Source organism: Suillus clintonianus (assembly GCF_016758775.1).
Source record: "Suillus clintonianus strain FC179 chromosome Unknown DEU56scaffold_80, whole genome shotgun sequence".
Lineage (NCBI taxonomy): Eukaryota > Fungi > Basidiomycota > Agaricomycetes > Boletales > Suillaceae > Suillus > Suillus clintonianus.
Genome location: NW_024539304.1, coordinates 63133 through 78302, shown reverse-complemented (window position 1 = coordinate 78302; position 15170 = coordinate 63133). Strand labels below are relative to the sequence as shown.

Below are 15170 nucleotides of genomic sequence, written 5' to 3'. Positions count from 1 at the left end.
TATTTCTATCCACGACAAATCCACAGTTGCATTTCTATATAGTTTCTTCAAACAAATAGAGGTAACTTGTTTACTCTTTGACCACCCACGAACGACACGTTATCAACCGAGAAGTAACAAAAATCCGTTGACCGTGGACTTGAGGAGCTGGCAACTTTTAGTCTTATGAAAGTGTAGTTGTGATTGTCACTGCATTTTTACACGCTTCTATATAAGACCCTCAAGTAACAAGACATCACTGGAGCCCACCGCGAGGGTGGCTTTATTTGTTTGGCTTTACAAAAGAAACTACCGTATTGTCAAGACTTCGAGCAAAATTGATAAAACATCGGATTTTCTTCGAAGCACCAAATCGTTTACTATCGTTCATATTGTATAGGATTTCAACATGACAACGCTCTCCGTGTTGACAATGCCTAACCCGGGTACCAAAGCGGCACCGGCAAAATTCAAAGGGAGCTATTCAGAAGTTAAAGGATTTCTGAAACATTTCGAAAAGTTATGTGACTATCATAATGTAGTCTCTGACTCTGATAAGTGTGAATCTGTCACACAGTATATGTCACGCCATGTCACAGAATTCGTCGAAGGATTATTGAGCTTCAGGACTCCGGATTGGAGCAAGCTCAAAGCGGACATTTTGAAGTATTATGATGCAGACCTGGACACTAAACGATATAGGAGAAAGGATCTGATTTCTTATGTGAAAACAATGCGCGATAAGCGAATCTCTAGTCTTACGGCTTGGAAGAAGTACGTAAGGGGATTTATCCGCATTGGAGGCTGGCTTCAGCAAGCTAGCAAAATAACAAGCGAAGAATATGCCAGTTACTTCTGGGAGGGAATCAATAAAAAACTCCGGACTAAAATCGAGTCCAGACTTATGGCAAGCGAGCCAGACAGAGATTTAACGCTAGCCTTCCCAGTTGACAAAGTTGCGATCACTGCAGAGAAGCTTTTACATCGAGACAGGTTCGATGCAGATTTACTAGTGTCTGATATCGATTCAGGACACAGACGACTGAAAAATCGAGTGAGGAATCTTCGGACGAAGACTCAGACACGGAATCAAGCGAATCCGAACAGGAGTTTTTTCGTAAGAATTCCAAAACCCAAGGAAAGCATACAAAGAAGAAAGAGACTAAGAAAGTAAAGTCTAAAGGAATTAAAAATGATAAAAGTTCCTATCAAGATCAGAAAGGTATTAATCCTAAGGGAAATAACTCCTTGGAACCTTTGGACTGAGATAGAGGGACTTATCAAGCAAATGAGTTCAATCTCACTTGAGGACCCAGACTATGCGTTGCTATACTATAGAGCAACTAGGATGGACCCTACGATTAAAGACTTAGTAGCTGCTCCAGCTAAAAAGCGAGACAACTTTGTCTATTCGCAAAACCGGACAACTGCTAGGAACAATGCGACTACAGATGGCAGAACTAGTTCGACCCGAGGGGACTATCAGTACCGAGGCAATCCAGGTTCTAGGTTTTATTCTACCCCTGACACACCATTCCAAGAGCGAAAATGCTATGGATGCGGCGAGACAGGGCACAGCATGACCAACTGTCCACAGCTGACAAAGCTTGTGACAGACGGTAAGCTCACCAGAACTGAGAGAGGCAAAGTAGCTAGGCCTGATGGGAGAATAATTAGGAGAATGCCAGAGGAGTCCTATTGTCGAGGCGTTCAACAGAGAGAATAAAACGCCTACGTCTAACTTCATCAAAATTGATGATCAAAGTCAACAAAACGCACCGTCAGCGTTAAGCGTGAAACGTAAGAAATCTACCGCGTATATTCGAAGAATATGACACCGAGTCACAGACGGAGACTGACGAGAGTGAAAGTTGGAAGGAACACTTACCTCCAAGAGACTAGCGAAGACTCTGAGTGATGAGTACCGTGTCTATCCAGTTGAAAGGACTACGCGAAACTCTACTCAAGGAAGGAAAGAGCGCTACTGAGAAGGTGTTTCCACCCAAGCAAGGACAGACGCTAAGGAAGGATGAAAACAAGGGAAAGGAAAGCGTACCTAAGAAGACGCCAACTAGGATCCCCATCCAACCTAAAGCTAAGAGCGCTGAACCCACTCCAGTCCCAAAGTATCAACAAGCCCAGCCTATCCGTAAAGGAACGAGTCAAAAGTATTGACAAGGACTGGGATAGTGATGACATCATCATGGATGACGTCGAAGAAATGAAAAAGAATGACAAAGTGAAGGAAAACACTTACAAACCGAACTTGAACCCTGATCGGCGAGGTACAACACGTCAACGTGTCTCAGATATATCGGCTAAAGTAAAGCCAGAGCGAATTCTTGAGACGGTTCTTAAGACACCAATCCGATTGGAGGTAGGAGAACTCCTCGGAACTTCCCGAGAACTTAGTGGTATTCTGGCTAACGCGATTAAGCCAAAGCCATTAGGAAACAATTCGAAAATTGAAGCACACTCCGTGTGGACAAATACGCGTGGTTTATTAATCAAAATAGCCATGCAATGTGATGGCCAGGCCATCAACGCGATTATTGACACCGGTTCACAATTAAATATTGTGAATAAACATATTTGGAAAACCATTATCAACAGACCTATCGACATCGCGAAGTCTATATCTATGAATGACGCAAACGGCGGCGAAGGCAAACTACGCGGACTTGTACAAAACGTGCCACTAAACTGTGGAGGTGTTAGTACACAGGCGAATTTATTTGTCGGAGATCACGTGCCGTTCAGTTTATTATTGGGCCGACCATGGCAGCGTGGTAATTATGTGTCTATTGATGAGAGGAAAGATGGCACATGGTTGCTATTTAAAGATCCGCTAAATTTGGAGGTCAGGTACGAGTTACTGTGTACACCTGATGGAAATGACCCAAATTGGGATTTTGAACCGGCTACATGGATCGGAAACTTGTGAGAATCTAGCATGTTCTATGAGATCATCGAAGAATCACCAGATTTGGACAAAATTAAAATTAGTAATCCATCCCCGGGAAATTCCAATCATATTACTCAGGAAATTGAAAATGTGCTCCAAGCCGAGCATTTGATGCGTCAGAGATTTCTAAGTAACCCTCTGACTTACTCAGATCAATTAAGATTAAATGAAATTCAAACGTCTATAAAAAACGGGCCAGATATGACTTTGCGCCCAATGCCAATCAGCCTCGTGCCTGGGAAGATCAGCGCGAGGCATCAACCATCCATCATTACATCAGACATTTCGTCTCACGCCCGGAATATGCCGGACAACACGTTCACCCAAAGTCGTGCCGAATTGGCCGACTTCCTATTCCAGAACCCCGGAAATTTCCGGTTCACTACGACTATTCTAAACGATGCCTTAACGCTTTCGTTCCAGTCATCCCCCTTATCGTCCCTTATCGATTCTACCGAGTCCGTTCCTCCCTCTCCATCCTACTCACCTGTATGGCGGGGTGGGTCTGTCAGTCCTGACAACCCTATTGTAGCGCCGGCAACTGGCTACATCCCTGTTGGCAACCCCAACCCTGGCGCCAACTCTGAGGACTCTGGGCTAGACGCCTGTCTGTCTGAGCCGTCTCCAAGGGACCTTTCCCTAACGGCACTCTATCTATGGGCGACTCAACTAGGGAGGAGGATGAGCTGGAAGATAGTAGCATTGAAGGAGGGAGGACTGGTGAGTTTTCCGCCTCTTTCTCTGCCACCCTTTACTCAGACTTCATGCATTCCAATATAGACGCCCTGGGTGGGACCTTGACTCATCCCACCACGCCTATCCTTTCAGAGGCTCGCGCTGGGACCTTGACTCATCCCTCCACGCCTATCATCTCAGAGGCTCGCGCTGGGACTTCACCCACCTTGTCAACCAACCTCACGCACACCCAACGCATGTCCAACGGCATTGAGAATACGTTCAGGACTTTGGGTAGCTATCCTAACTCATTCATGCCTACTCATACTGACAACATTTTTGACTTGTCAGTGTCTCAAAACCTCATTCCGCCCATCGAGACCATGTCTCCCACTACCATGAACTTTGGTAGGGAGAACTCATCATCAAACAACAATGTCGTCTCCCGCACTAACGAACCAGGACTTACGCTGCTCGCAGACACGGCACTCAACGACGAGGCCGATGTCTCGCGTACACCCGTTCTGGACCCCAACCTCGAAGACATCAATCAAGATGTCTCTCGGCACGAAAACGAATCCATCGACAACGTTTTTAAGGGTGAGAACGTGTATTCATTGAATCCAAATGATGCGCTCACCACTAATATCAATCCAGCGGGCCGTATAAACGAAGACCGGCCTGACATTGCCGCTAAAGAGGCTCAGAATAATGTTGAGGGCTCAAAGGACAAGTTCGACGTCTTCTTTGTCCATCCAATGCCCAATGAGGAGCCTCCAACATACTTCAACTCGAGTGCAGCCTATCCCTCGAGTGTTTTTCCTCGTACACCCCCGAATTCGAAAGCTAGCTTAATTAAACCAATTGATCATTTGCTGTCTCGTTTTTCCGATACAAGGCTTCACAGCTCTACACCGACCGAGCCTGAATTAAGAGGCTCGAGAGCCGTTGAGTCTAGCGAGGACGTGCACATGATTAACGACTTTGAGCCTGCGCATATGCCCACTAGCGGCACCATTCCTTACTCTGGTCTTTCTCGCGCAGACGGGAAGACTTCTATTTCGTTTGACGGACTAACGCAGTCCGAAGCCGAAGGCTATCTACTAACAGAAGCCTCTAGATATAATGATTATCATTCCGTCTACATCCCCAATGTCGTTCACGCCATCGAGTCCTACTGTTTTTGCCAGGACGAACTCATCGCGAACGACTGGAACGTGCATCTATTCCACGACGGCACTTACCCTGGACACCCTGTTATCTCTGGGGGACAGAAACTCCCCACCGGTGGACCTCGTTCGGGCCGAACGTGGCAAGAACGCGTCCACGAAATCACTGATCATCGTGCCCACACTCGACACCTTATCCATCTCGTTGAAACCATCCTTTCGACTCGTATGCTCGCAGAAGCATCTACCCGCGCCGGCACCATTAAATGTGACAACTCCCTTCACGTTCAGGGGGGGTTAACAAATTCTACCTATGCCGGGCGCTACGACGACGTTAACCCGTTCTTTTCGGTGAGCGAGGCTAAACGTTTTAACTCATACGCAGCTATTGCCGAGGCCCACGGAGAACCAGAATTGGCCTCGAAAATTCTCGACACTCTACTTATGCCCTTCCCTGATGAGGACACCATTAGTGCCCTTACTGAGTCTCGACTTCTTGATGTTGGGACTATTCGTGACATCCTTCGTTTCGCGTTCGATCGAGACCTTGTTCTCAGGATCGCGAGAACTGGACTTGTCATTGTGGCTACCTCCCCTTTTCAGTCCGAAATGTTCGAAGGGTATGTTCTCTCGGACATTGATGAAGAGGACGAGGATGAGCAGCCGAAGCCGAAGAAGTTTTTTCTCTAGTGTTCTAGAGGTGAACTTTTTCAATTCTATACCATTTTCATTACTCATTTCGAACTCTAGTGATTTTCAAGCCTCGTTTTTTGCCTTATCGATTTTTCTGGCCTCAAGCTCGTTTTTTCTTCCATCGTGTAAATTTCCTTATCGACTTCTACTCGTTCTCGTCAAAATCAACTTATCAACAAAAACATGGACCCTCGTTTCCATTGTTTCGAAGCTATGTATTTATATTGCCATCATTTTCTTATTTTCCCTTTTCATGCTTTGCCTCATGAGTTTGTGTTTGTTTGTTCTTATACAAAACCCACAATGCAGGCTTCCATGTTCGCTTTGTAAGCTACGAAGTATAGGAGAAAAAAGTCAAGAAGTGATAGCTTTAGATACGAGTTACTTGTTCCGTAATTCGATTCTTTTGCGGTCCGAAAACTTGTCTGATTTTTCTAAGCCCAATCAACACAAAAACCTTAGTCTTAGTGTCTCTAATGTTTTTGAGACAGTTTCAACATCTGAATGTCTAGTCTATCCCCAAGACTTATTGGAGGATGAGACCATTGCAGATTGCTACGAGAGACTTAAGGATTCACAAAATTCTTGTTATCAAGAAACCGAAGATGACTCGGACAGCGAGTCTGATCTTATCATCACAACGGAAACCGATTGTCTACCTGAGGAAAACCCCGTGCTTACTATGTATAAACGAGTTGACAAGAAAGTGAAGCCCGTGTCTGGTAACTTTTCCTCAGGAAGCTCGCGTGGATCGTCATTTTCCGCACGACCCTCTACGAAATTTAATCCATTTGACTCCATATCCTCCCAATTTCGTTCCTAGTGATCACTTAACCCAAGAAAGACTTCAAAGTCTAAAATTAAACTCACAAGGATTTCTTTGGCCTGAGGAGGAGAAGCTTTTTCAACATGTTATGCTCTTAAACCAAGAAACACTCGCCTTCGAGGAAACCGACAGGGGGACCCTCAAGGAATCATACTTCACTCCGTATATTATTCCCACCGTTCCACACGTGCCTTGGGAATACAAGAATATTCCGATCCCGCCTGGGATACGTCAGAAAGTTATTGAACTACTCAAGTCCAAGATCAATGCAGGAGTATACGAACCAAGCCAATCTGCTTACCGCTCACGATGGTTCTGTGTACTTAAGAAAAATGGTAAACTCCGACTAGTTCATGACCTCCAACCATTAAACAAAATTTCTATTCGAGACTGCTGGTCTCATTCCAATAGTGGATGATTTCGTAGAATCATTTGCTGGAGCTCAGTGTTACACCTGTGTTTGATTTATTCTGGGGATTTGATGCACGTAAAATGCACCCAGATAGCCGAGATTTAACAGCCTTCCTAACTCCATTAGGATTGCTCCGATGGACATCATTACCAATGGGATATACGAACGCGCCTGCAGAATTTCAGAAATGTACGAGCTTTGTTCTGCAGGACGAAATCCCTAAAGTAGCCAATGTTTTTATTGATGATCTTCCTGTCAAAGGACCAAAGACCATCTACCCAGACAATGAAGGAAATCCCACGGTCTTAAAAGAAAATCCAGGGATTAGACAATTTATTTGGGAACACGCAAACGACGTTCACCGAGTGATGCACCGTATCAAAGACGTAGGTGCAACATTTTCCGCTACAAAAATTCAACTATGCCTTCCTAGTGTGCTTATCGTTGGACAAAGGTGCACACCAGAAGGAAGACTACCTGATACTGAGAAAATATCGAAAATTCTTAACTGGCCAATCCCTTCCACAGTCAAGGAAGCTCGAGGATTTATGGGCCTTTGTGGAACTGTTCGTATTTGGATACTAGGATTTTCCGAGCTAGCAAAGTCTATTACTCAGCTCTGGAAAAAAGACACCCCTTTCATTTGGGGGGAGAAACAAAATGAAGCATTTGAAACTTTGAAGGAGCGTGTATGTTCAGCACCTGCCATGAGAAGTATTGACTACACCTCTTCAAACCCTGTTTACCTTTCTGTTGATTCCAGCTTCATAGCTGTGGGAATCATCTTGTCACAAATCGATGATGATGGAAAAAGACGTCCAGCACGCTATGGTTCTTTACCTATGGGAGAAGCAGAGTCACGTTATTCCCAACCTAAGCTGGAGCTCTATGGTCTTTTCCGTGCATTACGTCACTATCGACTCCACATTATTGGAGTACAAAACCTTCATGTTGAAGTTGACTGCAAAATATATTAAGGGCATGCTTAATGAGCCCGATCTTCAACCCAATGCCACAATTAACAGATGGATTCAAGGAATCCTACTATTCGATTTTACACTTCATCACGTACCTGCTACCAATTTTAAAGGACCAGACGGCCTATCTCGACGCCCTCTTGGTTCAGACGAAGAAATCACACCCGAAGACGATTCTTGGTTAGATGAGATCGTTTTATTGTCATCTATCACAAGTTCTTCCACCAAATCATATAGCGAAAGCACACTACCATCTGTATACTTGTCAGCTGCTGATCACGAGCAGACTTTGACTGACATTTTTAAATTCCTCACTACATTAGAAGCACCAAGCTTCGAGAGTACTGCAAAACGAAGGAAATTTGTCAAGCGAACCACTAGGTTTTTCGTTCAGAATGGCAAAATGTATAAACGCCTACCTGACAGACCACCTTTACTTGTCATTTTCGACCCTGAGAAACGAATTTCTATACTCATGGGTGCACACGAAGAATTAGGCCACAAAGGAATTCAATCAACCTTTGAAACCGTACGTTACAGATTTTTCTGGCCTCACATGTATACCGACGTCAAGCATCACGTGCAGTCTTGTCATGACTGTCAAATTCGAACCGTTAAGAAAATGCACATTCCTATCACTGTCTCTACACCTGCTACAATTTTCACAAAGACATATATCGACATACTCAAGATGCCTACCGGGAATGGTATGAAGCATCTAGTGTTAGCTCGTGATGATCTCTCACGATTTGTAGAAGGAAGAGCACTACGATCTGCGTCCGCCAAAGCTATGGCCAAGTTCTTCTGGGAAGACTTGTATTGCCGATATGGTGCAATTGGACAGATTGTCACAGATAATGGCCCTGAAGTTAAGGGAGCATTCCAACAGTTACTTGAACAAGTGGACATTCCACATATTCAAATCTCACCCTACAATTCACAAGCCAATGGGGTAGTTGAACGTGGACACTTCAATATCAGAGAAGCAATAGTAAAAAGTTGTGGAAAACACATCTCACGTTGGCCTGAGAAGGTTCCTCAGGCACTCTTTGCCGAAAACATTACGACCAGTCGTGCAACTGGATTCTCACCATTTTACCTCCTTCATGGAGTACATCCCTGTCTTACCTTTCGATCTTACTGAGACTACATTTCTTGTTGATGGATTTCACGCGAATATGAACTCCGTTGATTTCCTCGCATTACGAATACGCCAAATCGAAAGAAGAACTGAAGACTTGAGACGTGCAGCAAAGACCTTGAAAGAAGGCAAGATTTAAGTCTAAGCTTCAGTTTGAACAAAAATATCACCTCAGGATGCATAAGAAATCATTCCATCCTGGTGATCTTGTCCTTGTCCGAAACACTCAAGTTGAGAAAGAATTGAATCGCAAAACCAAACCAAGATACTTAGGACCCTTTGTTGTTGAGAGACAAACCAAAGGAGGATCTTACATTTTACGAGAAATGAATGGAACTCTGTCTAGACGTGGTGTAGCTGCCTTTAGATTGATTCCGTATGTCAGCCGAAGTGATCCTGCCTTACGCGAAATTGCTGATACCCTTGTCGACGCTCAACACTCTGAGGAAAATTTATCGTCATCAGAATCCGATCATTCTTCTCTCTCTTCGGATTATTAAACCATTGCACCGTCAACGGCAAAGACCACATATCAAAATTTATGTCCATGATGTTCAAATTTCATCGAAATTTTTTCGACCTCTTCAGTTAAAAAATCTACTACGCACACAACTGGGGACAGTTGTAATTTCTTGTGCCGGGTGGATGTCATGCATGGTATGCAGTTCATACCATGACATGTGTGCTATACAAAAGATAAGGAAGGTATAATGAACTGTACTCTACCATATCACCAAGTGATTCTATCATTTTCCATTGATTCATCAGTCTGTTTTCTGAAGCCTCGTTTCTCGTGTTTCATTTCTCGTATCATACACGGGGATTTCTATGTATTTCTATTTTGTTCTGTGACCTTCCATTTCTTTCTATTTTTCTTGGCTTATTCATCAGACTTTCTCACTAGCTGACTGATCATGTTTGTAATCAGGTCATGTGACTGGGAAATAAGGTGATTTGTAAGGATTCAGCCTGACTCATCATGTTTTGTCATTGATTCGTCATGGTTTGTAAGACTTGCAACTGTATTTATAATCTTCTTAGTAACCAGGATGACTCAGCTCACCAAAAGGCTTGGTTTGTAAGCACAATCTTACCAATCCATGAGATGACTCATGCCTTTGACTGATCATGCTTTGTAAGATTTCACTGTATTTATAATCTTCTTAGTAAACAGGATGACTCAGCTCACCAAAAGGCTTGGTTTGTAAGCACAATCTTACCAATCCATGAGATGACTCATACCTTTGATTTATCATGCTTTGTAAGATAGCACTGTATTTATAATGTATTTAGTAAACAAGCTGACTCAGCACACCAAATGGTAGGGTTTGTAAGCACATTCTTACCAATCCATGTGATGAATCATGCTTAGTAATCTGGCCTCCAAAAAGGTATAAAAGGAGCCCATTTTACACCCTGTGAATATAGCTTCCCACTTTACACATAAGTGCAGGCCATTGGTGCCTAGAAGACATTGAAACTTCCCACTTTAAACCTATCCCACTATTTGAGAGTGAGATTAAGGCAAGACATAGTCAAAGTGCCGGTGAAGTACGAATTTAAGTTAAACTTCCACTCTAAACCTATCCCACTATTTGAGAGTGAGATTAAGGCAAGACATAGTGAGGGTGCAAGTATCATTTCAACAAAGTAACTGCTAGTTATACGATTAACTAGGTTGCTCGCTATTACTATTTTATTGAGCTAAGCTCCACGTATACTTAACGAATACCTCTCTCTTTTACGGCTTAGAGAGACACGAAACAGGAGAACACGACAAAGTTGAAACAGACTTTCATAGGTTGAAACACGACCTACTAGGGTGAAACATACCTATCATATTTCTATTCACGACAAATCCACAGTTGCATTTCTATATAGTTTCTTCAAACAAATAGAGGTAACTTGTTTACTCTTTGACCACCCACGAACGACACGTTATCAACCGAGAAGTGAACAAAAATCCGTTGACCGTGGACTTGAGGAGCTGGCAACTTTTAGTCTTATGAAAGTGTAGTTGTGATTGTCACTGCATTTTTACACGCTTCTATATAAGACCCTCAAGTAACAAGACAGCGGAGACAGGTAAGCACTGCCCTCATGATGCCCTCATCGATGATGTACATACTGATATTCTCAAAACAGCAAATACGAACCTGGTTTAATTATAGGTCCCAACGAAGTGGCCGTTCCGCTGTGAACTCAATGACTAGAGTAATCCAGAAAACGTTAACCAACAAAGCAAAAGGAACTCGGGTTCATACCCCTGCCGAGATCTTTTCGACCATTGCCTATAAGGAGGAAGTAAAAGAGCGGGTTCAAGACGCCATTAAGTCCGGCGAGCTCGTTACTAAACAGGAAAAATTGACAGCTATTCGAAAACTTACACGCGAAGCATATGAAGCCGCACCACCAGAAGTCCAAGCTTTGTGTGAGGAGAAGGTCCGAGAAGAGCACGAAGCGAAAGTCACACTTATTGAAAAATCCGCACCTACCAATAAACAGTATGCAACGTAAGTTTCGGCTTTTGCCCGTACACCAATTTCCCATTGCTTATACATTATTACCAGCGCTCTCCAGGAGTGTACTGCTCCCATTGCGCAGTTCTTGCAAGTCATCAAGGACATGACAGGGTGGGAATGGACTGTTATTGGTGCTGGGCCTGACCCTCATCTTGGTGGCAAACTAAATGCGATGAGGTGCGTCTCATATTCGCTCATTCATTTTCAGAATGCTCAAGACTTCTTAGTTACCATACAGGAGTGAATGGAGATGGACACAATTGGAGGCAAGCCACCCCAAAATTCATTGAGAAGCATCTCAATCCATACTTGGAATTTGTTGGAACACTGTTTCGTGAGTAACATTTCCGTTTGATGGTCGGTCACACATACTCATTGGATTCAATAGCCGAGCATGTCAGAAAGTCTCGTGCCATGGACGTCGTCGCCCCACTCACAAACAGTCTATCACCCACAACTTCACTTGCAAACGGTCTACCACCCGCGATTTCATCTCCCTCAGGTGAAGGATCTGGGTCACTGGAGGGTGCGTCATCGACCGTGACTCCAGCATCACATGGAACTGCCCTGCATGCCCCCCTCACACTCTCGGACACCCTGCGAGGTGTCGACTCGTCTCAGATGCAGACACTCTCGGACACCCTGCGAGGTGTCAATTCGTCTCAGATGCAGACACTCTCGGACACCCTGCGAGGTGTCGACTCGTCTCAGATGCAGGGACCTCTGCCTTTCAGCAACCCCCTTGGCCTTACCTTTGATAACGAAATGTCCACCAACTTTGGCACTGACACCTCCATGTCCCTCAATCCATATGACGCCAGCTTCGCCAGCACATCATCATCTAACTACGATTTCGCTTTACCTGCCTGCTCCTTGTCATCCAGCGAAAATACACCGGCATCCACTATGGGAGACACAAGCGCCGGCCTTACCTTTGACAATCAAATACCCGCTGGCTTTACCACCGACGCCATGTCTTTTGATCCCTATGGCACCAGTGTACCCAGCACCCCGGCATCCAACTTCGATTTCATTTTACCTGCCCACTCCTTATCATCCGGTGCAACCACCCCAGCGTCCACTATGGGAGACTCATTGCCAGATCTTACCTTATCATCCAGTCCAATGCCATCATCTAGTCCAATGCCGGAAACTCCCATTACCTCATGGAGGAAACAGATGTACAGTACATCCACGTCTGCCCTCATGACACCCCCTCGCCTTCGCTTCCGCAGTACATCCGCTATTGCCACCCCATTACCGTCTTTTGCCCCCTTCCCGGTATCAACGGAAAAGTATAACTTCAGTTCCTCTACACACCCGCCTGATCCTCCAGTGGTTACAGCTGCTGGAACAGCTCAGGTTTTGGCGCCACCGGTAGTATCCTCTGCTAGTGGTTCCAGCTGTGCCAGGGACTTGGATTCTGCTCTTACACACCCTCCACTGTTGAGGTTGCCCAGGTTTCAGAACAGCTGGCGCTCCTCCCTTCTGATGTCGGTAGTGCATCGGGCTCCGCTGTGCAAGCCGATGACGTAGTTGTTCCTGCTGTTAGGAAGACAAAGCGCGTGCGCCAGCAGACGACACGTTTGGCACAGGCTGATAGCATAGGTGGCCATTCTCAAAAGAGGTTTGTGATTTTGAGTGTTTATTATTTGCAAGCGCGAACACTAACTCAATTCTAGGAGGAGAAAGGCTATGTGATACTACCTACATTTTGTGTTCTGTCGATGTTTACGTGTCTTGTGTTGTTGACATATTGAGAATATGAGCATATTTCTTGTTGAGACTTCGCGTTTTGTGAGATGAAAGGCAGATTTTCAAGGCAGACAAGACATAAGCGTGAAATTTTGCATGATCAGGCACAAGAGCAACCAGTCTTATTAATATTTTCAAGGCAGACAGGACATAGCGTGAATATTTACATATCTAGGCACGAGAGGAGCAGCCAGTCTTAATACTCAGGCAATACCGATACCTAGAAATGAATTAAAATTCCGCTGATGCGCAGAGATCGATGAGGGCTAGGCCATCAAAGGTACGGCAAATGTAAAATCTCGATTTCCTGCCAATTCGGGGTGCGGGGAACCAGGGGATATAAGGCGTGTCCCGCTGAGGGTGTACAAGAAGGGGGATGGGCTAAATCAGGCTAAGAACTGCCAAATCGGGGTGCGGGGAACCAGGGGATATAAGGCGTGTCCCGCCGAGGGTATACAAGAAGGGAGATGGGCTAAATTAGGCTAAGAGCTGCACAAAGTGGGTACCCGAATTGAGAAATGGTGTGGCGGATCATCTCTGGCAGCATTATGCATGGTGGGAATCTATTATGCATAACGGCTCACCCATCTAGAACTACAGACAACCATGCATAACCATGCAGTTTCTTACCACACATGGTTATGCATAATTTGGACAGTATAGCCTGTTACCTTGTTGAATTCAGATTCCCCGCCAGCCTCAAAACCACGTGAATCATGAAAGACGAAACCTGGGTTGTTTCTGAACACCATTTCATTCTCGATGTCGTGCTGTCCGCGCTGAGAATACGTCAAGCCTTCATGTTACTACCAACTAATTGCATAGCTTGCCTCTCTAGATGTCATCAAAATGGCGGAATCGATCTGATTTCGATGGGTCAATGATAGCTTCTTACCACTACTAGCGATGCGCACCTTTTCCCCAGCGCTGTCATATATTTCTGGACTGTCTTGTGTGCCACAAACCCTCTGTAGGATGGTGGTTTTTCCTGCATTCGCCCTTCCTATGATGAGGACCCGGAACCGTTCAAATTTCCGTCTCAAGTTGAAAGGATCCATGAAAGTAGGTAAAGGAAACCGGGAAGCGTTCAGTGCCGCAGATCCGGTTTCAAGTGTGTGAACTCTATGCGCGCTACTGGCTCAACGGGCCATTAATGGGCATGTAGTACATCACGAGTCGAACCATCTCGCTGCAGCTAAGCAATTCTCCAGATTTCGCAATGTCATATGTTCTTTGTGGTCTGTCGACGTATGTTCGTCCAGTCCGGGTGGCCGTGGTAACCCCTTTCATTCGGTTTCAACTTATTTTCGACCAGCTGTATCCTAGACATAGAATCCGAGACCACAACGTAGCAGATCACATTATCCCGGAACGATCTCATATAACGAGCTGTCTATTTCGTTCAAGCCGAGAGAGATTCAAATCGTGATACCGGCTTCAATTGTGAAACCGCGCGTTGTGTCTGGTGAGAAGTAAATATGAAAGGCTGGAGGTCACCATTGTAGTTATTCATCCACTGTAACCTCCTCCTTCAGCATGGCAGATACGTCAAGGAATGTTTATCAGAGTGGTTGCATCGTATTGCATGGTAAGTCAGATCGACAAGCAAAGAAACATGAAACACGTAGCCTCTGCGTATTGTATATTGCAGATGGAGGTGAGGAGGTGTGTGGTATAAAAAAGGACGGTCCAAAACATAGTAGAAAGGCGTGTAATCGGGTAGAGGCACGCGGGAAATCATCGGGACGATGACATCGTAGATTGATGACGACCATCCGTGTATTCAGGAGACAAACAACCAACGAAGAGCCAGAAGCGAGTCCAGCACCCAGCCTGTCTTATTGTCGCGTCAGGGCGTGAGGAAGTGGAATTTGTAGCTGCGGTGGTATCACCAATAGCAGGTGTGGTAGACGAATTGGAAACAGGTGGTCGTGGTTGCGAAGATGGCTGTGTCTGAGTCGCACCACTGGCTTGTGTGGCGTTGGGCTTGGGAGGCCGCGAGCTGCCCAGAGTGGTGCGTAATGGTTTCTTTTTTCGTTTCTCTCTTGCTGACGCA

General features: G+C 45.0%; 3 protein-coding genes across 3 annotated transcripts; 2 read left to right on the top strand and 1 right to left on the bottom strand.

Annotated features, from left to right (window-relative positions):
• Positions 1–3543: 3543 nt before the first annotated feature.
• On the top strand, positions 3544–4484 carry DEU56DRAFT_903490 (uncharacterized protein; the record flags this gene model as incomplete). The annotated part of the gene is made up of 4 exons (XM_041356639.1): positions 3544–3664; positions 3725–3913; positions 3971–4219; positions 4277–4484. Coding segments are annotated over exons 1-4 (708 nt in total), but the record flags the coding sequence as incomplete, so codon positions are not given.
• A 6558-nt stretch (positions 4485–11042) lies between these two features.
• On the top strand, positions 11043–13060 carry DEU56DRAFT_960610 (uncharacterized protein; the record flags this gene model as incomplete). The annotated part of the gene is made up of 6 exons (XM_041359321.1): positions 11043–11350; positions 11408–11536; positions 11587–11693; positions 11748–12810; positions 12861–12986; positions 13042–13060. 6 exons carry the CDS (start codon positions 11043–11045, stop codon positions 13058–13060), a joined length of 1752 nt encoding a protein of 583 aa, XP_041204910.1.
• A 680-nt stretch (positions 13061–13740) lies between these two features.
• Positions 13741–14172, bottom strand: DEU56DRAFT_743102 (uncharacterized protein; the record flags this gene model as incomplete). Its single annotated transcript, XM_041348985.1, has 2 exons — positions 13741–13910; positions 14016–14172. The coding sequence occupies 2 exons, from the start codon at positions 14170–14172 to the stop codon at positions 13741–13743; spliced, it is 327 nt and encodes a 108-aa protein (XP_041204909.1).
• Positions 14173–15170: the final 998 nt, after the last annotated feature.